This window comes from Perca fluviatilis, chromosome 19 (genome assembly GCF_010015445.1).
Source record: "Perca fluviatilis chromosome 19, GENO_Pfluv_1.0, whole genome shotgun sequence".
Classification (NCBI taxonomy): domain Eukaryota; kingdom Metazoa; phylum Chordata; class Actinopteri; order Perciformes; family Percidae; genus Perca; species Perca fluviatilis.
Window position 1 is genome coordinate 24,741,167 of NC_053130.1, and position 26,074 is coordinate 24,767,240.

Consider the following 26,074-nt stretch of genomic DNA (forward strand, 5'->3'; position numbering starts at 1 on the left):
GAGTGACTTAAAGTAACCACATTTTCTGGCAATATATAATTATTGCATTACACAAAAATACAATATTCTACATTTTGCTCAATATATCATTGCTGTTACTTGAACTTAAGTATATTGGCTACAGTGGTGCAAAACCTAAGTGATGAAAAAACTGTTTCTGATCATTAAAAATGTATGCTCTCTAACGAAGAACAACAAAGATTCTGTAACAAACCAGTTAAATTTTCTGAAAACTTCTGTAGCAATGATGCATTTTTTGTTTGTGCTTTTAGCTGTACCACTTGCATCCTGGAAGAAAACGGTCATCAGAACAGCAGCATTGTGAGTATCTTTTTCTGTTATGCGACAACCCGTCTGCTCCCTCACTCCACTACAGCGCTGCGTTCACTTCCACATTAGCACATTGTCATTCTTTAATATCTCCCTTTAGTGGGTCTCTTTGTAGTGATGACATTTGTAACATACAAGAAGTGAAGCGTCTGGTCCTCAGCAAGGGATCAGTCAGAAACAGGATGTTTTCCCAAAGCTCATGAATGGTGGAGGTACATTTCAGACCGTTGGCCATTAGGAATGTCTTTCATATGTGTGAATGAACACCAAAGACAGGTGATACAGTATCAGATCGTGCGAGTTGTATCAAGGCTTGAAAGTGAATGTGGATGCAACGCCATGAAGCTGTGATTTGGATGGAAATAGCTTTTTAGCAACACATCCGCTTTGCCGCGCTGCATGCAGATGTTGGTGCTGTACACGTTCAGGCATTTCTTCCCCTTATGTATTACTAAACTGTTATTGTGGAGCACTGACATGACACCACTTGCAAATATTGAGTTAAAAAAATCTCATTGTACTAAAGCTGTGTCCTGTGGCTACTAAGTTGCTACGCTAAAACAGCTGACAATAGTTTTCTATTGTCTGGTCTCGGTCATTTCTCCCTCAAGTCTGTCCAAAAAACTTAAACTCTGTTTAAGATGCTGTATAGGCTATCGGCTTAATTCTCTCTGATAGAAATTACTGTCATAGACGAGAAGTCCAAGTTGTGGTTGTGTGGGGAAATGTTTGTTAATCTAGTATCAAATTTGACACTGAATCTGAAATCATGTATGCATACTGTTATGAAATACTGCCTGTGTTTAACTAACCTTCAAGTGGCTGTTTTATCCAGCCTGTAAACGTTTTAAGCTGGGAGCTTAGATAGAAAGGATAAAAGATTTTGGCCATATCGCCCAGCCCTAATGTGGCCATTGCCTTTGTCATTCTTATTTTATACACTAGGTGATGCTGTCACACTGGCTATTGCTCTTCAGCTCTGTGAACTCTGTGGTTAAGTAATGGATTTTTAAATTGAATTTGCGTTCATATATTAGCTCATAAGCTTATTTAGGAAGCTCATACATAGAACTCTTTAATGTCAGTGAATTCAGCCCTCTTCTGTGAAGCTTGCAAATATTTGTCAACACATCTAAGCATATCATTTTACGTTTTTCACTGACAAAAATGCAGCAGGGCCATGCCTTTTTATATTTGCTATCTGTAAAAGAGGCTATAATTTCAACCTACATCAAATGCAAAATATAAAACTCATTTTAGATTGTGTGAGTGTGTGTGAGAGAGATTGAGAAAAATAGATTCATCCAGCGACATTTAAAACCTATGGGGCTTTACCTGTGAGTGCTGGAATTGCTGGAGTGTAACCCTGGTTTAGGACGAGTTGGTATATGGGAAATTATGGAGGAGCTCCACACAAGTGAAGGTTTATGTTTTGCAGCGGTAGGCTACTGCAAACTGAAGACTGGAAAATGAAATTTGCAATGACCAGGGCGTCGGTTGTAATAGAGTAAAGCTCACGGGAGAAATATTTGAGAGAGAGAGAGAGAGAGAGAGGGGATGAGAGAGAGAGAGAGAGAGAGAAGCAGATACTTGGTAACGCATCACAGCAGGACATGCAATCGAACCTAAAGGCGCTCAGCCAGCGACGGACACGGACGAGGAAGGTAGGACAATATGATGACCTGATCATCCTGCTAGGAGTTGATGGACACGAAGCAGTGTCAGTGGGATGACTGCGGCAGACAATAGGTTTTCACACAAAGGACAATGTTTTTCATTCTGTGCTTTAACATTTCCTACCTACGATAGTTGCGGACCACGGTCGACTTTTACGCTCACTAATAGTTCTCTTTACTTTGGCATATGGTTACGCATCGTCTCCTGAATGTGCGCAACAAAGAGGACTTGTAGAAGTAGTTAATTAAGTAATTTTTCGATGAGCTATCTGTCCAGTGAGAAGATCGGCTAGGTTTTAGGGCAATTACAATATCACTCTTTTAAGTTGTCTTCTGGATAGGGTCCACTCCAGCTGTTGTTGTTGTTGTTTCATAACTGGTTATTTTATCAGCGCATTACGCGCCCAGTAAATATGACGAAGTGTGCATGCCTGCGCAGAGGTGTCAGGTGTACGCCGTTATCTCAGGTAGCCCTGGCGACTCAAGAGGTGCCTGCTGGGAAGCGCCTTGGTGCCCACTAATTTATTCATGTGTCACCTGAACGCGGCAGCGACAACGCCAGGTTAAAGGGAAACACCGCTCAATTTGAGGATCTACAACTATTAATCCTGCTGTTTGGGTCAGTGTTTTCTCTCCTCTATATATATATATGTATGTATATGTGTGTGTATCCTTCTTGTAACTGTAGATACAGCAGCAGCTACAGTTGTTACATATTACACATTTTATAGAATTGCCAGACAGAATAGCATGCAGGAATTTCTTCATAGACAGCTGGTGCAACAATGACATTGCAGATAATGCAAAGCAGTTTTATAGTATGACATTTTTCAGTTTTTTTTTTGTTTTTTTTACCTCCTGGCTCATACTTTATAGCCGGTGACAGTGTTTTTGCTTAAATGCTTTAATCACGATTTAATGCAAAAAGGTTTATTGTTTAAAGTGCTAATATCAATAGGCCTGGATGATATTATGGGGACCGTGATGTTTACCATAACGAGGCAGGTTTACTGCATTTGGACAAACTGCTGGTTGACATAGCAAAAAGCTTTTTATAGTTTATCCAAACTTTAAATGCAAATGCACATTAAATCATTATAGCAATCCTTTTTAAAATTAGAAAATGTTTTTACTATGACTTTTGTACATGTTCACCAGTAGTGCAATATATGACACTCTTGTGAGGGAACATTACAGCATTACAGTTTGAATGGTAAGCATACATAAAACACACTCCAGCAGAAATTCACAAATATTTCCCTGAATTAAATTTTTTTAAGGCTAATATTGTGTTGGTTCCAAACTATCAGATTATACAGTGCATATAATAATGGGTTAGGTGGGTTCTACAGAATCAGAATTATGACATAAAATGAGTGACCAAGCTTGTTCTGTCTCTGAGGAAATGTTGTCACTACTCCTACTGAAATATGTTGCATGGCCATTTTGGCCTCAGTAATCCCAGGTTGTCGGTTCACTGTCGTCCTCACTGTAGTCCACCAGTGTCTTAAGTAGTGATGAGCTGCTATTGTCACCTCTGCTACAAAATATACCATTACTTATTTTTAAAATTATTAATAATATATCATCTCACAATCAAATAATCTAAAATAGGACATTATGTATGTGATAAAGTGGAGAGTAACTGCTGCTGTTCTTTATGCACTAAGAGGGGAAGCATGCCCCTTTCTGAGTGTCTGTCACTCTCCCTGAATTCATTCGGAATACGAGAAGGAAGAAAAAAAAATGTGAAAAGTGAAATGGAGAGTCCATATCTGACAGACACCTTGACTGACGGGCTCAAATGAAAACCAATATGAGTGATAGAAGAATGAATTGCTGAACTGGACTATCCTATAAGGTTTCAGACAGGGAGCCAAGCAAGGTGTGAAGACGTGAAAAATGGTAAACCCCAGGAATAGGATAGGGAGAGAATGCATTGTAGGTTTTGGAAAAGTGCTAGGTATTAAAATAAAGCATCTCATTTTTTCCCATGGTATTGATATCATTTTTGTAGCTTAGCCAATCTGTGGAAATTGTGAGTGGAACCATTGGGAACGGTTTGGCATGGATTACCAGGTGTGAAAGCATCTGAATAGTCTATATACCTGCTCTTGAGTAACTATTCGGCGATGGGGCTCATGAATGGATTTTTTTCAAGTTTCTTTGCTCACTTTCACATACTCAGGGTTGCAATTGACAGAATAATGCACCATTCTGGTTTCAGCACAGTGGTCTCTATGTGACAGCTTTTGGCACAAAGCTCACAGACATTAAATGTCAGTTTTGTGCCTTTTCCTGGCTGCTTTAGGAATCTGTCTGTACAACATTCTTAGCACTTGTGATTATGATCGTTGCACGCATCTGACCTTTCTCATTTCTAAACCTACCTCTCTCCGTGTGTGTGTGTGTGTGTGTGTGTGTGTGTGTGTGTGTGTGTGTGTGTGTGTGTGTGTGTGTGTGTGTGTGTGTGTGTGTGTGTGTGTGTGTGTGTGCGTGCGCATTTTTGTGTGTGTTTTCATTAAATCAGCCAAGGCAGTTGGGCAACACTGAAGACAACAGGTTGGAGGGGAGGGCTGAGAAGATGATTTTGCTCAGCCATTTGTATTACAGGTGAGCACGCTGCTGTCCTAATGGATGTGAAGCCGTGCTTTCCTAAATTTGTCATGGTGGAGTAGACCTGATCATTTGACAATACCTTTTTAGAGAAGATGATTGCTTAAATACTGTATATAGTAGTTGGTTGTAAACCCAACCATCCACAATAATCTTTTTGTAGTCAATTGCTGCTAAGCCTCGTCTATCCTGTATTGATTCGTTATTGTGTATGTGTGAAACCATTATGAAGGAATTTGAACATTGAAATTTTTTGAAGGAAGGATGGAGGCCTTTCATATATCACTGTTAAAACATTGGGGATTCATATCTAAGCTGGTACAATTACCATTTTGTCGTATTCTCCTCTGCAAGTAAACCATGCCATGTAAAACAAACAAAACTGCAGTTTATCGGCAGCTTTGTTGTGTGACAAATCCTCGATGTTGGCATTTACACATGGCATGCTGCCCTGAAGTGGGGCTGAAACCGCACAGAGAGAGGGAGGACGGGGGGGGGAGACTAGGAGGGTGAGGTAAGACGGGAGGCAGCAGGCCTGAATGAGGAGAGAGGTGAAGTGTTGAGATGCAAAGGTCATCTGTGCTGGAGAGGAGCTCTAAATGGTGTGTTTTGATCTTTCAACCAGTCAGCTGTTGGCAGGGCAGAATGACTGCGCTCTAACAAAGAGAGAGACAAAAGGAGATGAATGGTCTCTTCAGGCTATCGGCTGCCCTCTGACACAGCTGTCTGTGTTTATGTTGTCTGATATACACACAGGCCTCTGCTGGGACAGCTTTGCCGGGCTCATTGCAGTGGATAATGGCCAAGTGAAAAGTAAGCCTGGCATTGAAATTTTGGGAAGAGGCAATCAGTTCACATTATGGAGGCTTTGAATTTGTTTACTGGCATAACGTTTGAGCGAGGAAGACAGAAAAATCGCAGACTTAGTGGAGAGTTGAGGCAAATAGACATTGAGATTAATAGTACGTGATAACCGTCTAAAAGGAGGGAAACACATTAACAATACATCTCATTGTCTCATTAAAAACTGTTAAAGGCATTGTGAAACTGAAAACATTGTGATTCATTAGAAGAAAAGTAGAGCAGAAGACAAGGGGCATGACAGCGTATTGATCTGTGCTGTTTTTATCTGTGGATGGATGAGAGGAAAAAGTCATAGTGTATCATTATGTTCTCACTACAATTTGTCCACAAAAACACTAAAAGTCTAAAATCAAAGAGCTAAGATTATGTCAGTCTGCACTCAGGCAAAAAGGAGGTGGCGGCAGCAGCAGACGTGGGTGCTTGCATCCTACACATCTTTTGTAGCATGTTTCTTTGGTGTTTGAAGTTCATATCTTATGAGACATGTTAGTTGTCTTGTTTTTCCACAGAAGTCCATTTATTTTTCTGTACTCCATTTTATATTTAGTTTTAATTTTAATATAGCTGTAATCTGTTCTCTCAATTCTCAACAACTTTTGTATAAACATTTTGTCGGAAACATTCTTTCAGTTTACTATAATAGCAAATTCTTTTTTAATAAATCCATAAATGCAGCTTAACTGCTCTGTCATAATCTTGAAATTGAGCAGAACAAAAGGCAGAATGGAGGATCCCAGTGATCAGTGTTTTCTCTACATGTATGACAACATACAACATGGATGAGACATAGCCTATATGATACAAACTGTTCTGATGTCAATGGGGAGCTTGTTCCACCATTGGAGAGCCATGACAGCAAATGGACACAACTTTTTGTTGAGCGATAGCCAGGCGATGGAGTAGCCAGTCAATTGGCAGCAGAGCATAGTGGCTGGGTTTGGGATGTATGGTTTAACCATTTCAGCACGGTAGGCAAGTAGTGTCTCTAATCGTCTTCAAGGTAGCCAGTGCAGGGTGCGGAGGAGCAGGGTGAATTTGGGAGAACTTGGGTAGCCAGGCTGCTGCATTCTGGATGAGCTGCAGAGGTTAGATGGTCCATGCAGGCACACCAGCCAGGAGCCAGTATCCTCCTGATGTTGTAGAGAATGAATCAGGAGCGGGTTGTGGCAGTGAAGGACTGCTGGTCACCCAGTGTCAAGTTTAAAAAAAAAAAAAAAATACTTTGTCTATCACATAAAGATAGAATATTGTTTTAGCTTAGAGGCTCTCAAACAACCTAAATAAAATACACCCAGGTCAGTCCGAGCCGGGGACACCACAGATTTCTCAGTTGTAACAGCAGTGGAAATGGAGCCAGGCACGGTTGAACAATAATTCATTATTATCACTCATCCATATAATTCTAAACCCTAAGATTTAAAATTGAGATTTCATGGCCCACAGTTCACGTCTCTTAAGGAATGCAGACCTAATAAAATAATAAATAAATAAGAATATAATAAAATAATAAATAAGAATTTGAACATTTATCTTTTGGATTTTTGCTTTCTAAAATACTGCAATCATTTGAACTAATAAGATGAGCATGAATTGGGGTTTTTATTATGCAATTATGCACTTCAGTGAATTTTAAAATATATTCCATTGATATTAAGACAGTTCTATAATGATTAGCACATAAATCTTGTATATATGTCTCTTTGGATGTGGAGATGGAGATCAAGTGAACATCAGCTATGGATGGTGCAAATTACTTTAGGGCCTGGTCTGATTTTGCAGTACATTATTACGTCTTTTTAAAGTATTGACTCATTTATCAGTTCCTCCAGGATTTCGTGATGTCGCGATCGCAACAATTCACGCAAATTCAACCAATCACGTGAATTTGGTGAGACTTGCAATTTTGACCAATCACCGCAACTTTTCCGCAAACTTGACCAATAACCGGAGTTTCCCGCGACTTCAACCAATCCCAGCAGTCCCGCGTAACAGACTTTGCATCAGTATGTGACTCTGAGAGCCACTGACCAAGCGGTAGTGAGAAAGGGTTGATGTAACACACGCACGTCGCCAAATTCATTATCTTGTTTCTGTTATGAAGACGAGACGTGTGTGACTCAAACAAAACGTACAGCGAAAGACCGTGCAAAACATTTCAGACCGTCCTGCCAACCTGTATACATTTTACATCAATGCACGCTGCTCTCTGCAGCGGGCGGGGCTGCTGCTCAGTTACCCCCCGCGACTGACACACACACACAAACACACAAACGCACTCGGTGGATGCAGGAAAAACCAGAGATGAGACGTACAGGATGACCTAAAGTGAGGACAGCTACGCTCGTTATTGTAAGTGCAATGATAAGTTAAAGTCCAATAAGTACTTTATCAAACCGTATGAATGTGTGGCCCAGGCCAGGTTAGGAAATTAACTAACAATGTAAAGATCAACAAGCCACTGACACATACTCTATGTTCAAATTTGATTAATTCAATAAATTAAATTTTTTTGTCTTAAATCCACCAGCCATTTTCATATCATACCAACATTTGCAGCATCCTGAGCCTTTCTGGTAAGGTTACTAGGAAAACTCAGCCCAGAGTAATTTTATTCTCCCCAAAACAAGTGTTTTTATTTTTAAAGAACTATACAAAGAAAATCGCAATTTTCACTGTCTCTCGCAACTTCATTGCAACAAAAATACAAAAGACATCACAACTTTAATCGCAAAATCAGGCATTTTGGGCCGTAACAACAACAACAAAACAAAAAAAGGCCGCGAAATCCTGGAGGGACTGATTTTATCGGTTTAATGTATGCGGTCTCTCTTTCACCATGTCACCTGAGCAGTAGTCACTGACACTGCAGTAGAGTACAGTAGCTGACTTTACAAAAATTCTGAGAAACTTTTAAAAGGGGTAGGGCCAAAGTATGAACCCCCCGATGGAGTCTAGACACTGATGGTGGTGTGAGGAGCCTTAAGACCAACGCTGAAGGCCGCCGGGAGAGGCCTGCTGGAAGAGGACCCAGGAGCCGTGAGGGGCGAAGACCGGAGGAGCAGGGGAGGAGGAGGAGGGTGGTGCTCGTATCCTGAAATGACAACTGAGCAGCAGAGAGAGAGAGACACGTTTAAAACGGGGATGTCATGCAGTGATTGGCTCGTGAATTTCATGGCCGCTTCTGATTGGTTAAGACTAAAGTGAACACCTCGACAGCTGATCCATTCAGGGGAATGAGAAGTGATTATGTTTAAGTCGTCGTCCTGAAAGAACTTTCGCTTAAGCTCCATTAGACTGTCTGACCCAGCTGTGTCTCAGTGTTTGGCACAGGAGGAGGCTTCTCCCCCACTATTTACTCAAGTAAACTCGAATCATCCCCATGTCTCACACACACACACACACACACACACACACACACACACACACACACACACACACACACACACACACACACACACACACACACACACACACACACACACACACTGGTGTTGGTCAACACAGGACAGGGTGTGTATGAGTTGTGCCTGCTCAAGCATTTTATGACAGTGTGCTGTAATGTGGTGCCTTCCAGCGCTCCTATCTGTTCTGATAATTACCATCTCCCTACGTCCTGTGTAAGCTGCCCCTGTCTCTACCACAGTGTTTAGCTTTACTCTCAGCCCATACACAATCAAAGAAGTTGCAGGCAGAGACGTTCCATGAAACGGAGCTAACACTTTGCAGCAACACAAACAAATATATTTATTCACCTCTATTCACACACACAATGAGGCATATTTTCAGTTGTGATTGAACTGTATTTTTTGAGTTACTATATAGGCCAAGCATTCTGTAGCAAATAACAATAAACCCACTATTAATTACATTATCTTAATGCAGTGTAACTACTTCAGCATGTAAATAATGTACCTAAAATACAAACGTGAGCAAGGGCGTTGAGCAATCGCTATTATATGGAATCAACAGCCACGTGCAATTTAGCTAGCAGGTGAAGAATACAAACAACGAAAATCACCAGTTAACTTCATTTAAATTTGCAAGACCAGGCTTAAATAAACTAACAACATAAGTTATACGACTTAGTTCTCAAGGACGTACACACACATCATCACATCACATCACAACTGGCTTATCATCTAGACAGCGCCTCTTTTTTCCTTTCTCCCCTTTTCTGCAGAGTGACCGCTCTATTCTCCAACATGCTCTCTAACAATGCAGCCCTATTTCTGATACTGTGGGGGGGCAGAAATGTTGCCGTGGGGGGCTGCCACGGTCAAATCAACATAGAGGAAACACTGCCAATATCACAAATCACAAACTTGTCTCAAGTGGGTTTAAGATCTGTGCAGAATATGACCCTCTATCCTTAAACCCTTGATCTGGATAAAGAACCCCTCCCCCCCTTGAATGGGGGAAAATGGTAGAAACCACGGAGGATGGATCCCTCGTGAATGGGCAGACATGCAGTAGATATTTTGTGTACTGTAACTGCTCATGTCATGTTTTATAATTGATCAACATCTGACGTATTTAATGATTTTAGGTAGATTTAGAAACGTGTTTGTAAAGATGGAGGACAACTCATATGGATCATATGGAGCCTTCTGTCTGAAAAGATTGATCCAAATAAAATGTGCTAACCACTATGGTTGCAGGACTTGTGCGTCATTGTCCAGGAGGAGATATCATTGTTTACCTGTAAGACCTTGGCTACTAATTTGTTAAGAAAGTGGAACATCAGCACCAGCAATTTCGTAGATGACCCGACCAAAGTGAACAGTTTACTCAGCATCAATGTGCTGTGTCAGTTTGATTATCATTTCTACTTAGAAAGCACTACATGCTCTGCAGTCCAAATGTCATCCCATTTAAATTGCACTTTTGTCATGTGAGTGAAGTTTGCTGAATAAGGTTTTCAGAAACTCGTGTCATGTTGGAGATGAAGAGATCAGGAGGGCAGGAAGGAAGACATTACTCAACTCATCAGAGCACTACCTTCCCTCCCTCCTCCCTGACAAAGCCAAATGTCTGCTAATCTGTGATCACTGTGCTAATGAGTGATGGCTTTTTCATGAGGACTGAGGGAGGGCAGAAATCTGCCATTGATTTGCTGCGATAATCCAGATTTGGCTGCTGGCTGAGGCCCACCACTCCTTCTGAGAAGGGTGCCTTTTGAGGTTAAGGCAAGTCAGACACAATTGCCATGTAATCAATAATATCGAGTGCTGTAAGCCATGAAATACAGCCATGTGGGCAGGCAAGCCCCTCTAAAGAGAACACAGCGGGTCCAGATATTACTCTTCACTTTTCACTGCCTTAATCACACATTACTGTCAGATAAGCTATAGGACCACAACTCATTAAATACACTTGGATCTCAGCCACCCTAAGCGTTGCCCAGTGGGAGCTGTATGTGTTCCTAATAGTCATTTCTAGGCTATTAAATAGCTTGCCTTTTAAATCTGGATTCACAGCAGGATCTTGGGCATGTCGGCAAGTATTACAAGTGTAAACATTGAACTTGATTTAATGGACTCAAAATAGTCTGAGATTTTAAAGGCCTGATGTATAACTGTGAGAAACTGATGATTCATTAATCACAGGTGAATAGTAACTTGCAAAAAAAAAAAAAAAGCCTTGAGGGCAGTCTTAGGCTATCCTACCATATTTTAAGGAATATATAGATATACTTTTTATTTCTCTTTGGTTACAGGAATAATGGTCATCTTGGAACCACACTTAACATGACAAAACAACAAATTCATGGCCCACAGAAGACATGCATTTGTTGTGTTGACATTTTACATTGGGACACAGGAGACATAATTATCTGCCAAAGCTTAGCACAAAGAGAAACCGTTTGAAATGACTACAGAATACTTATGCAAGTGGACAAGCCAAGTTGCGTAGTGAATTAATAAAAGAGACACAAGTCAATGTAGATTAGACCAAGAAGAGAGAAGTGAAAGGGAGACATGACTAAAACGAGTGAAAATAAAAGGAATACAGACAGAAAAAGGCAAGCTTGGGGAGAAAGAGAGACTGGTACAAGATGTTGTCATGGGTGAGCAGAAGATGAGCAGTGACTCTGACAGTGAGGGAGGTGGTGAAGAAAGTGAGGGATTGATAGATGGTGACAGTATAGCCAATGGAGTGGGACAGTGCCGCAGAAAGGCCCAGCTTGCATCGAGGACCACATCCCGGCTTAGCCCTGTCCTCTGCAGTTTAATTGCCCCATACGTAAGTGACTGACTGCCCCAATGCGTAACTGACTGTGCTCGATGCCATTCCTCCACCTTTTCCTAAAAGCAGTCTTTTATCTGAATGTCAGATGTTGAACCTGCCATCCCTCCAAAATTGATTTGACCGATTTTATTTGAGCTAAAACCAGTCAAAGCCTGTTTTCTGTTTATTGATGCTACCGAAGTCTGTTTACATCAGTGAAGTTTCTAGTTGGACAACCTGTATTTTCAATTATGCTCATTTGAGCAATACATAAAATGCTTGTATTAAATGTCTTCGATTGACTCCTAATTTATGTGGAGAATATTATAGGAAATTTGCTGCAGTTTTAAGTATCGTTCCTAGAAAGTCTATTATCAATGAATTTGTTTTAAGTTGTTGTTTTTTAAGTCATTGTGAGTATGGAGGCCAGGGATAAGTCCAGTGTTCATGGGGTGCTAATCAAGGTTTGATTACCACCTTCCCACTCTCCCTCCACCACATTGTTACTGAAGGGACTGCAGTGGTACATATGATATGCCCCATAAACTGCACATTTTACGGTCACACAATAGCCTGAGTCACTCATGTAAAAATATGTAAATTGTATTCCAAGTGGTTCTAAAACATAACAATAGCACAATTAGGAATATGTTCACCTGAAGAGTAACAGCATACACAGGCATTCAGAGGGTCCGATCTCCCAAGTCACAAATAACCTATTGTTCCCACTTCGCCCTCAGCGTATCTAACCATGCAGATAGTTTCAGTTTGATTTGCTGAGCTAAAGACATACAGTACAATAGGCTATCTGCAGCAGTGATTCCTGCCACCACCACGACTTGGTTAAATGGAACTTTATTTGTGGTTTAGAAAAATCTCTTTTCAAAACAATGTCCTGTTTACGCTAGATAATCCTACTTTTTAACCTTCAATGCAAAATACATTTCCAATACAAAACCGTTGATCAAGAGTTATGTCAAGTACTGGAAAGAGTTTTTCGGACGTACATTTCTGATGCATTGAGCAACACAAATTAAATTAAGTTTACCTAAATTTTATCTGCTGCGGATATCTCAAAACCTGGGCCAAACTAAATGAATCTGCGTGGTAAAATACCCAGGGGTAAGTTTGGAAAGTGTTGTTTATTTGGGTGAACTGACCCTTAAAGTTAGGTAAACACTTTATTGTTTCTCCCCCAAAAACCAACTGGTCAGCAGGTTTAAAATTAACTTTGTTATTTGCAAGTGTGCAGAATGACAGAGATCAAAAGAGAGACTACAAACAATAAATTAATCTGGTGCAACTTCAATGATATACAGTAGAGTTACTTGGTGCTGAAAACAAATAATAAAACAATATAAAATGCATAAAATATTAACATCATTAACACTTAGGTTATAATCAAAAACCTTGGTTTGTAATTTGCTCAGAGCAGGGTCATCTGCAGCTGCTTACTTTGCTTATGCCACGGCCAGGCTTTGACAGGATCCCAGAGAGCACAATCCAGGTTACACATAAAGATCAGATAAGATAAAAGAGAGGTTGGTGTGACCACCTGCCGCTCTAGTGCATCGGTAACTTTGTGGGGGTGCTTTCTTTGTGAGAATGTATAATATTGAATTCTCCTACCTCCTGGTGAGACCAGAGAGCCGGCTGCTGCTGCTGCAGGAGGACTGCGGCTGCCTCAGCTCTCTCAAACCCAACGTGTCTGTCTCAGCCTGTATCCATCACTCATTTTCACCCATTTGTCATCTCAGGAATGTCCTTTAGCATTTGGAGGAAGGATTAGGTGTGTGGGGGGAGATGTAGTAGAGAGAGAGAGAGAGAGTTGTATTGCTGACAACTACAGTAGGTAAAGACCATACATGCAGCAACCACATCCCTACATTATATACTTGAACAGGGACATGAAAAATGATAGTGTAGTATACAACAGATTTTTGGTACCACAGGCAATTTAAAGGCATCCGATTGTACCAGATCTTTCATAATGATGGATGTTTACAATGGCATCAGATATTTTCTATCACTTTGTGGACATTTGTGTTTCCCATAAGAAAATAGATAGAGCATGGTCTGATTTCTGTTTAGAAGAGCAACTACAACTTTTTTAACGATGTGTGTTTTTATTCTGCAAAGGGGACTTTTTTTTTTTTTTTTTTTTAAACGGGAGACTTAAACGGCTTGTTCACTTCTCTATGCAATTTTATAGAATTTCTTTCAGTGTGGAGAGTGGGAATGGGCTTTATTGATTGTCCTCATCCAGACTGATCAACTCTAACCGAGCATCAAAGAGGAACACAGGAAACACGGAGATTTAGCCCTTAGGTCTTGTAGCTTGCGGTGTTGTTGTTACTGGGTTTGATTAACAGCGTATTTGGCTATTCAAGGTGCTCCAGGGTGTCCAAGTCATGCTACCTCAGGTGTGTCATTGATACAAACTATAAGTAAATCATAGGATACAAAAGGAAGTGATTTTGCTTTGTCCAGGAAAAGGACATACAGTATGTTGTGGACATGTTTAATCTGTTTAGGCTGTTGTCATCAGCGTTCTATCTAGCTTCCCACTGAATCAAGATAATACCCTCAACTAGAGGACCCCAGCTGTATCGGAGAGGATAATGAGTGAGGAAAGGGTATGAGAGGGGAGAAGAGGAATGAAGGTGTATAAGCAAAGAAGGAAGGGAAAAAGTAAATGAGGAAGGAATGGGGGGGAAAAAAGGAGCAGAGAAAGCCATGCAGGTTGCATTGTGAAAGTGAAATGCAATAATGCTGAGGAAACAAGAATCCAAATGAAAACAAATGTGCTTATTCAAACTGACATACATACACCGCTAATACACACACACACAGACACACACATATATATATATATAATATACATACATATATACACACAATAAGCAATGACAGCCTATTCTTTACCTTGCGTCTTTTTCACTCACCTGTAAATTTCAGCTGCTTTCTCTAAATTGATTGAACCACATACTGTGTATCTAACAGCACCACAGTGAAAGGACAGCAAGCAGCAGCATTGTATTTTTTTTGCATATCACACTGATTTCTGTAGTTTATTTAGCTTTATTTTTGCCATCAGATTCCTGAAGGACAAGTGGCGCCGTCTCTGAACATGAGTTTTACCATGAGCTGAAACACAGTGGGCTTTGGGGAGAAGGAGAATTTAGAATGATATCCCTTCAAAATTAAATTGTCACTGAATGAGTTTGCTGAACAGTGAGGCCTTGCTGGGACAAGTGATGACAGTGTAAAGTGAGGGAACAAATGAGATGAGCAACAGAAGACCAATACACAATTTTGAACGTGTCGGCCCGGACGAGTGTTTTATCAGAATGCCTGTAGCTGCCTGTAAAAAGAACCTTTTTATCAGAATGTCTGTAAGTTTAAGATATAGACAGTCACTGATAATGCTGGGTAGTTAATAAAGACATGTCTTTACTGCTCTCTTTCCAGCAACATTGATGGGAAAAGCATCTAAACAATCAGCCTAACCATGAATAAACTAACAATCTTAATTGCGCTCGCCACATGTTGAGTTCCATTATTTATCAATTTTGCCCTTACAATTGGCTCAGTGAAGCGGCACCATACGCATCTTAAAAACAACGTGGCATCATGACTTTGTGTAAACCTACACGCTACTTTCCTAAAGCTAAATGGCGTGTTATCTGTACGCATTTTGAGCTATCCACGTGTATGTCTACGCTGTATACAGCGGCTGTAAACATACACACCACGTGGCGTCGCCAAAAAAGCGCTTAGGACAACAATAAACGGTCGGGTTTAGGAAAGAAACATTGGGGAAGGCTTAAAAAAAAAAAAAAAAAAAAAAAAGGTTTGAAAAATGCCACACGCGGGACGGAACCCATCCGCCACCCCAACTAACCTCCTTTCATACTTCTCGCTACGGCAAAAATTCACACGTAATGTAGGTCAATGGCGGCGGAATGGCGTTGATAAACACGCTAAAAAGTGATTATGTGTCTTGATAACATACGCCACTTTGAGATCAGTCTGCTTAAAATTTTTATTTACCCTTGGTTTTTGTTTTCGCCGCACAAGACTTTTGTTTGTACTGTAATTGAGCCGTTGCTGTGAATTTGCCTTCATCAACACCCCACCCCCTCAAGCAGACACACACACACACACACACACACACAGAAAGGAAACACCTGCTCGAAGCATGCCGTGCAACAGATCTTTTTTCTGTCCCCTAATTACACTGATCACATCTCCTACTCACTTACACGGTAATCACCTAACATAAAAGAGCTGAAATATCTCTGGACATTATGTTTCTAGGCTCAGAATGCAATGTGGATAATCAGCTAACCAAACAGTTGTGTGACTCTACAGTATTCTGTGTTTGTGTGTGCTCCATCAGGTGCAGGTGATGTCGTGGAGTGTGGGTTTAGGCGGCAGGATGACATTTGCCAAGCTCCTCCTTCCCTTTCTCATTTTCCACTCTTTCTGTGAAGGTGAGTCCTCCTTGATTTATGTGTTAATTCATAATGATGCTGCATCATTTATACAATGACCATAAACTTGTGGTGCAGTGCATACTGTTCAATGCACCAGTGTAGCTTCTCAGTCGCAAAAAGTAGAGAACAATTGTTTTACTCAGCAGCTATTTTTGTGAATACGTGCAACAGTGTGAATTTGAAGCTGAATAATTGAAGGAATGTGTTCAGTCAGCCAAACTTTCCTGAACAAGGGTTTAAAAATATCACTGTGGCATCAACATGTGCTAACTATAAATCTACCTTTTGTTAGTCAAATAGAGGATTATGAATAAGTATGGTTTTTCTTATGTCTTTATCAGTGACTTGGTAAAATATAAATATTTCAGGCTTCAGTAAGAGAAGCAAAGTGTTATTTTTATTTTTTTTTCATAATCTCCACTTCTTCCTCTGTTCTTCATTATTAACTGCCTGAAAGGATTTTTCCACTCATGATGTATTCCCTTACCTTTTCTTGACTTGACTTACGTACACCTTTTCCTTTCAGCCCTGTACATGGTCGATTTATTTTTTCACATTCTATCACTGTCATTTCTCACTCTTCACACACACACACACACCTTGTGTGTCTTGCTACTACTTTAAAGTATTTGCCTCCTTGCTGAGTGTGTCTCTGTGAGGGCAAGAGAGAGAGACACCGATAGATAGATAGATGGATAGATGGATACGATAGTTGGATACGATAGTTGGATACGATAGTTGGAGACGATAGTTGGAGACGATAGATACGATAGATAGATACGATAGTTGGATACGATAGATACAATAGATACGATAGTTGGATACGATAGATACGATAGTTAGATACGATAGATAGGTAGGTAGGTAGATAGATAGATAGATAGATACGATAGTTGGATACGATAGATACGATAGTTAGATACGATAGGTAAATAGATAGATAGATAGATAGATACGATAGTTGGATACGATAGATACAATAGATAGATACGATAGATAGATACGATAGTTGGATACGATAGATACAATAGATGGATACGATAGATACGATAGTTAGATACGATAGGTAGGTAGATAGATAGATAGATAGATAGATAGATACGATAGTTGGATACGATAGATACGATAGGTAGGTAGGTAGATAGATAGATAGATAGATAGATACGATAGTTGGATACGATAGATACGATAGTTAGATACGATAGGTAGGTAGGTAGATAGATAGATAGATAGGTAGATAGATAGATACGATAGTTGGATACGATAGATACGATAGTTAGATACGATAGGTAGATAGATAGATAGATACGATAGTTGGATACGATAGATACGATAGATAGATACGATAGATAGATACGATAGTTGGATACGATAGATACAATAGATAGATACGATAGTTGGATACGATAGATACGATAGTTAGATACGATAGGTAGGTAGGTAGATAGATAGATAGATAGATAGATACGATAGTTGGATACGATAGATACGATAGTTAGATACGATAGGTAGGTAGGTAGATAGATAGATAGATAGATAGATAGATAGATAGATACGATAGTTGGATACGATAGATACGATAGTTAGATACGATAGGTAGGTAGGTAGATAGATAGATAGATAGATAGATACGATAGTTGGATACGATAGATACGATAGTTAGATACGATAGGTAGGTAGGTAGGTAGGTAGGTAGGTAGATAGATAGATAGATACGATAGTTGGATACGATAGATACGATAGTTGGATACGATAGATAGATACGATAGATAGATACGATAGTTGGATACGATAGACAGATACGATAGTTAGATACGATAGGTAGGTGGGTAGATAGATAGATAGATAGATAGATAGATACGATAAATGGATACAATAGATAGATAGATAGATAGATAGATAGATAGATAGATAGATAGATAGATAGATAGATAGATAGATAGATAGATAGATAGATAGATATGATAGACAGACAGACAGACAAAGTCAGTGTTGGGAAAGTTCACTTTCTACATGAACTAGTTCAGTTCATAGTTCATACTTCAAAATGTTGAACTAAGTTCACAGTTCCTAAAATGAACTAGTTCATAGTTCTTTTTTTCCATATGTTGCTGCGAGCTATTATTTTTCAAAATTATTGCCACAGCCCATATAGAACCACAGACAGCAATTATTTTATCAGTTTTAACACTAAAACTATGCGTCAGATATCATCTTCATATCCAATCAGTTCAACGTGCCGTTTCAGGTTTGCTGTGGATGTGACTGAAGTGCGGATTTTCTTTTTGAAAGCCGGCGGGCAAAGTTTGCACAGAAATGTCAGATTTTTCCCATCCTCACCAACCTTGTCATAAAACGCGTTATGATCATACGACGTCTCCTTGCTGCTGTCGCCTCCATGCTACTTTTTGTTTTGATGACGCATGCGGCGGTGCAACACTGGTGGCTGGTGTTGCCAGCCACCAGTGTTTTTTGGGTGTTTTTTCCGCTACATATTAAGGCCTGTTTACGGTGTGTTTTAGCCGGGTTTTGGCCTGGAAGGCTCTATAGAAATCTGGCACCCTGTTGAACGAAGTAAAACTGAGAGAGCGTGCCGTTCACCAGAATGAACGAGTTCACAGTAACGTTCATCAGGCAGTAATACAGTACGTTCAGTTCACGTTCACCCAAAATATGAACGAGTTCATGAACTATCGTTCAATGAACACGTTCAGGCACAACACTAGCGATAGATAGATACGATAGATATGATAGATAGATACGATGGATGGATAGATAGATCGATACGATAGATAAGACAAGAGTCAAGACAAGCGTAAATGCGTAAGTTCCAATGTAGTTTGTCAATATCATATTTAATCGTAAGTATAATATTACAGGTGAAATGGTATTGAACCTATAATCTATTTCATTTAGGTGCAATCCTGCGCGCGAAAAAATCCTAGGCCTTCTAATCCCATTCTGAGGCTGCAGCACCATCATTAACAGAATTATAATTCATAATCTTTTATTTCAAAGGGTTTACATTATTCACCTGCAATACTGTGGAAGTCCTTTTTAATGGCTCTTACTGGTTTGTGTCCAGGGAACACTACAAAAACATTTAAAAAATGTTTCAGAGCGAGTCACACTCTTCTGACGGCGCTTTGCTATACAGTGGCTTTACTAACATGCTCCACATCACCATTGTTGTAAAGAAAACTGCCGTTTGCAAAAAAAACAAACGCAATGTGACACAAAGAATGTGCTGGGATGTAGAGAGAGAGTCACAGTCACAGAGCCTCATTTGGCCATCAGTAGAGTTCCCCCTCTCTCTCAGGTTTGATTAACCTCCCTTTCTGAAACAGAAAACCCAGAGTTTCCCTCATCTCAGGGTTAACAAACTCAGAGTTTTCACTAAACCTGCTTTCTGAAACGGACCCCTGGTAACTGTCTCCCAGTGACAGGCAGGAGACATCTCCAATCACACGCAGTGCTGAAGCAGCGGGGAAAGTTATTAAGTGAATGCCACAACCTCTTTCCATCAAGCACAAGTTAATAAAGTCTTCTCTTTTTATATATCTCTGGAGTCCTCACCTCCCACCTTGTCTTTGCTTTCGATGTTTTCCTCCTCCTTCCTCTCCCTCCCTCTCCCTTGCTTTCACTAACTAACCCATTGGCTATGGAATGCCGTTTTATTCAATATTAAATAAATGAGTAAATACATAAATAAATTAATAAATACATGAATAATGAAACCGCATTCCATGATGGGCACACTGACCATGTACTCCTCCTTGAGCATTACCTCCCTGATCCAACAAATTGGATTGTTGATCATTGCTGTGATTATTTAGAAGCTGTGATCTATCTGCATTCAGGGCTCCAGACTGCGACCAAATGGTTGCATTTTGCGACCAAAATTTCACATCCAGTCGCACATGCGCGACCAGTAAATTTGCCCCCTTTTTAAAACGTTAAACGTGGAAATTTCGGTACCTGAGAGCGTGTAAGCACAAAGCTTATCTGTCCTCTCCTAATATATCCATGGTCTTCTCTGCATAGTGACGGAGAGCGGAGCTCTGGCGCGCACACACACACGCGCAGAGGTGCGGACGGAGCAGACTCATCGGCTCTGCAGTCACAGTTAGTCACGGAAATGCCGATAAAGTGGTTGCAAGTGTGGTTAAATTTTTTCAAAACTTCAAATCAGACAGCGTTTGCTGCGATATTATATTAATATCGAGGCAAAAGAGGTCGCAGGGCTGTTGACGTTACACTTCCTCTGAGTCAAGCAGGCACAACGTTGGTTTATCTGCCCTGGGGACTGACTGACAGGCTGAAGGCAGCTTGATTTCTACAGCACCTCTCAGCAACAAGGCAATTCAAAGTGCTTAACATTAATTAAAGAGCAATTAAAAGCGGTCATGATGAAAATAAAACAGGCTAAAAAAGAATAATATAAATACAAGAATAAAAGTTACAGTGAGTAAGAAATTAATAATTATTCAATTCAAGGTTGTAGGGCAGGTTTGGGAGGAGAGAGGTATGGGTTTATTTTTATTTTAGTTTAGTAGCCTAAACAATGCATGTTTAATTTTAAGTTGAATTCATTGTAATTGTAGACTGAGCTGGCATATTTTTTAAATATTTGTACTGTCATGACAGCGATGGTGCTGTCGGTTTACCTTCTATGTTGCATCTTCAAAATGCAAAATAAAATGTGAAACTAAATTTGAAACCGCACATTGTAATTTCTGCATCTATTATCAAAGTGTTTATTAGTAATACAGTGGAAATTAGTATAAATGTGAATATTTGGTTAGCATGTTGATTTACGGTGTGTGCCCCTAAATTTTGTGGTTGCGCCCCTAAAATTTTCAGTTGGGGGCCACTGTGGTCCTAGTGAAAAAAGCTAGTCTGGAGCCCTGGCATTCCACCATCCAAGTGCAGTGCCTTGCAGTAAATAAACTGCAGGTATGGACGGGAGCTAGCCCTATCCAGTGAAACACGCTCCAATGTTCTTGGCACCCACTTGTGTACCGGCGGGCACATGACCACACGAAAGTCTCTCACTGATTCACTCTATCAAGCGCTCTCACTTCAAACGGACTGGCCTCCCCTTCTCTCGCTCCAGTGTTCCTGTGGTCTGCCACGCAGCTCAGCTGATCAAAGGCCATCAGCTTTGTTCCCTGATCTTCCCAATAGAACAGCTTGTATCACACTGCCTTTTGACGCCACAGAACCATGCCCAAACACAGCAGACTATTAACCCTTAAACAGGCCCTAAAAGTGTCCTGTTGTAATGGAAGGCTGTTCCCTCCTATACAGAGAAATCAATATGAGGTAAATGTAATTTTTGCCTGAATGTACTACGTACTAGTGCTGTACCCGACTCAGAATTTTTGTTAGTTGCACCAGATTTGGCTGTTCAATATAACTATTCATTTTGTTTCTTTTCATTTAGACTATCGAGCAACGCTTTACTGAACTACCAGACTTTTGAACGGGGTTTAGCGGAACGTTCAGGTTGACAGCGATGTTCATGTAACATAGTAACCAAGCCAATTTAGCCCTCCGAGCTAATGCGTGCTAACTACCCTAACGACTGAACGGAATAAAGAAGATCACTTTATCTCGGAGCCTGACCAGGCAAAGCCTCTCCTCCTCCGAGCAGCTGCCTGGTGGTCTGGGTCCACAGCTGCCTGTACCTGTTGCACACATCTTTACGATGCGGACGGGAGGACTTTACGTAGTGGAATGATTTCACCCCGGAGAGCAGCGTGAGAGCGAGGAGCTCTGATTCTAGGGAGTGGAATGTCCCCAGAAGTACACAGACACTGACTGACAAAAAAAAAAACCCTGCTCAACTTGAAGAATCGGTCAGCTGAGTGGTCTCCGACTGAGGATTCAAACCTTAGACTTTCAGGAGGCAGCCTTACTTCGTACATAGTTGTTATGATTGAAAATGCTAACACAAACATATGCAGGTAATGAGTGTTCAACCATTTTGTTGATTTTATCCCTTTTGATCACACAAAAATGGTTAACCTGTAAATTTTTTTTTTTTTTGAGAAATAAGAGAGTCTGTGTGAGATGTTTAGTGTTCCGTAGCTGAGTTTGACCAGAATATAACTGCACAGCGGGTTGTTGTTCACAGTCCAGTTTATGTCCCTCTGCCGAGTGACTGATGTACTGCAGAGGCATGTCTGACATACAGTAGAGTCAATACACATTCAGCAGTGAACAGATGAAAACAGCCAAACATCTAAAATGGGTAGAAGACATAATAAAGAGTTTGAACAAGAGAAACAGTCACAGAATAGAAGAACAGTAAAAGACACCTGACGACTGGCCATAAAAGGCTGCTGTACAAAAACCATAATCCTTGGCGATCCAAGGAATGGTGGAGAACTTCTTCAAAAACCTGTAACCGAGGGTAGTAAGTAAACCTTGAGGGGAGCGAGGTGATCCCCATCATCATCACCACCTGATGTGAGTAGGTGTATATTGGTCAGGCAGCTCTGCTCGATCCTATTATCTTACTACTCGTGTTGATGGTTCTTCCCATGTGTCCATTTTACATTTAGGCTTCCAAGCTAACGGATTAAAAAGAACGTAAGGATGGATTTTATAAAGGATTTGTAGAAGAGAACAGTCGGCTGCTTCTTAACCTAGTATTTAGTCAGTTTCCTAAGAAAGTCAATGACCCATTTACATTACAATACCTGTATTATATTCAGAGCTGAACCAGCTTGGACAGCTGACAGTAGTGGATTTAAAGAGTTGCCTGTGTTACCAAAAGGCCAAAACCAATAGTACCAAGCAGGGAAATGTACTAAGTATTCTAATCAAAAAATGTTTAGCTACCCAGCTTACATTAGCTACTCTGTGCAAGACTCATCTAGCCCGTATCTCCTGATCAGATCTACAGCTCTCGTTCAGTTTGATTTACTGTAGGGGCCGAGTGTGCCGGGGAGGAAGCTCTGCCGTGCATTCTGAGATGAGATTGGAGGACTAAAAGTAAGCAGGGTGATGCATTATCTGTCGTTACTTAAATGTTGACATTTTATCCTTCGAAAACTTCCAATGTTTTATTTTTTTTTTTAAACAAAATCAGCTCTCCAGATGACTATACGTACATACATACAATGAATACATTTGCTCCAGTCACTCATACAGTGTCTTACACTGAATACATTTGCTCCAGCCCTCTTGTGGAGGGGAGGGTCTCTTTTTGGGAAGCAGTGTGAAAACAGTCTGTATGAATTAAACAATGGAACAAGAGTTTGTTCACTGGCATCAGCATCAGTGCATTTGCACCTGTACTTCCTAAAGATCACTTGACAAATGTTGAGTGCTCGGCTCCACTGTATGATTTCCAATAAACTGCTGTTGTTGCTGCTGCTGGGAAGGTGAAAAAGCAAGAACAACATTTATTAAAACTTTCAGTCTAGTAGTAAGTTTTAGAAGGCTTATAGGCTTTCGGCTCTAGACTAGACTGCAGTTGTTCCTGATCTGTGGAAGAATTCTGGCATTATTCCAATACCGAAGACCAGTAGACTTAAAATGGAGATTATATATAAATGGAAATCTAACAGTTTATCACTTTAACAACATCATGAAAAGCCTAATCTCAATAGAAAGTTTCATGACATCATTTGAATTACCATTCTTTTGTCTCTCTTTCTCACAGGCTCCAACCAGCCACCACGCTTCCTGAACTACTTCTTCTCGACCTACCTTCTCATCTATGAAGATATGCCCGTCGGTGAGTCTCTGTGGAGTGTCAGCATGTTGTGTTTGATACATTGTCTGAAGAAAGTACAGTAAAGCTGTGTTTTGCGGATTGCTTTCTCAACTTTACTGCAGAGAAATGGTATGTCCTTGTATTCCTTGAATATAAACTGAGAAAGTGAGATATGTCATCAAAGACACTGACAGTAATGGCAATGGATGTCCTCCTGTCAGGACGGGTGTATGTGTTTCTATGTGTGCAGTGTGTTTGTCTGTGTGATGAGAAGGAAACCCCTGAGCCTTGTTGTCTGAGTGATTCTCCACAATATATAGCTGGAACAAAAGAAAACTGGGATTCTTTGGATATTTCACATGCTGGTGTTGATGTCTGGATGGATTTGATATCTCCATGTTGTTATTATAAGCTTGCTTATATGTTGTGTCCCACTGCTGTTGGGAGCGGTTGTGGGTTACGGTATAAACCTCAGACACGGTCGAGTCCGATTTCTCCTGGATCTATTATTCCCCTTCCTTATTTATTTTTGTCATTTCTGTTAGTTGCAGTGATTGACAGGGCAATTTGAAGATGTCTGGCTTTTCATAATCGTTGAGGGTGTCACTGGCTTGGAATTAAAATCCTTTATATTGGATTGATTTTCTAGAAGTTTTATTATTTTTTATCACATGACCTTTACACTCTGCCAGTCTGTCAGCACTACTAGTTATAGAGTGTTCACTTCCGTGGCTACACCCTCAGAGCTGCTTGTCTCAGGCCCAGACAACCTATAATGTTTCCCTTTTTGTCACATTTTTCTTGGGGTCATGGAAGTTTAAATACACCACCATACCTCCCTCATTAACACTGTCCCAGTCACTATCACCTTCAGCATCATCTCCATCGTCGTCGTCATAGTTGTGTGTTTTGTACTGCAGCCAGGGAAGGTTATAGTGTCCCACTGAGTCTACAGTAAATCATCATCATCATCATGACCCCAAACATCATTGCCCTCATAGTTGCCTGATTTGGCATCTTTGTCCAACAGTACTAAGCGGGTTCTGGCACAAGGCCAGCTCTTCATTCAGTCAGCTTGTGTTCTAACCAGTGAAGGGCATGGATATGTTGGTGGGTGGCGTTGCTAATTTCCCTAACCACTCTGTGCAGGTTGCCCTCTGGCCATGAATCATTGTGTCCTCTCCTCAGGCAGCTGGGCTTTGGTCCAGCAACGCCTTCCACTGGTCTAGAGAGCTGTCAGTCATGCCCCTGGCTCGGCCTGTGATGGCTTCTTCAGTGGTGTGATGATGAGGGCGGGCTGACTGATCGGACAGTGACAATTTGTCAAGATTATTGTTTATTAGCTCAGCAGATGTCCTCTTCTAGGAGGCCCTCCAATTCATGAACACACAGGCACACACAAGCCACAATGTTTGTGTGTGTGTTAGAGGAATAGAGGATGTGACACGTTTCCTCACAAAAACTCAAGATTACTTCATCCAGCACACTGGTGTGGACTGGCGGCACTTTCAATGCTGACATCGCTCTTACTCTTCATTTGAATAAAGGGTAGATTGAAAATACATATTTTCTAATCTCAAGGTTCAGTGCAACGATTGTGCAAAGAATAAAGAATTGTTAAGGTGTGCATTCAGAGCACAATAGCTGTGCATTCAGAGCACAATGGAGGCGGTTTAATCATATTCAAAACTTTATGCATTCCTCTGTACTTCATTAGGCTGTCATTTTACCACAAATGTGATGAACATTAATGAACACCTGCCAAACTGCATGACTTGAGCCCAGTGATCAGGTTTCCACAGCCACTCTGATTGGTCACATTCAGTTACCATGGAGGTCTTGTTGTGTGAAGTAATCCCAAGAGGCAGTCTGTGTAAGAACCAATTGAGTGACACATGCACAATAAGAGCATTTATACTGTATTATGGAGATGAGCAATGCAGACTTCCTGAAGTTAAAACTGGTCTGCATGCATGTGCACACACTCCCAACACTACCTGGCCTTGTCTAGGCAGCAGATCAGTGACTTAAGCTCAATGCCTCGGAGCCAGTAGCCTCAGCTCTGTAAGGCAGACAGGAGCATGACTATTTATCAGAGCTGAGGGAACACATCCAAACACCATGGATATTTG

At 40.7% G+C, this 26,074-nt stretch overlaps 1 protein-coding gene across 1 annotated transcript in view; it reads left to right on the plus strand.

Moving 5' to 3' along the window:
- The first annotated feature begins 1,759 nt into the window (after positions 1-1,759).
- The window catches only part of LOC120548496 (cadherin-23-like), a 97,822-nt gene continuing 73,507 nt past the window's right edge, over positions 1,760-26,074 (plus strand). Inside the window, exons 1-3 of the mRNA XM_039784773.1 lie at positions 1,760-1,994; positions 16,117-16,210; positions 23,889-23,963. Of these exons, the coding sequence (XP_039640707.1) occupies positions 1,944-1,994; positions 16,117-16,210; positions 23,889-23,963 (220 nt within the window). The 5' untranslated portion in view covers positions 1,760-1,943. The remainder of the gene's footprint in view (positions 1,995-16,116; positions 16,211-23,888; positions 23,964-26,074) is intronic.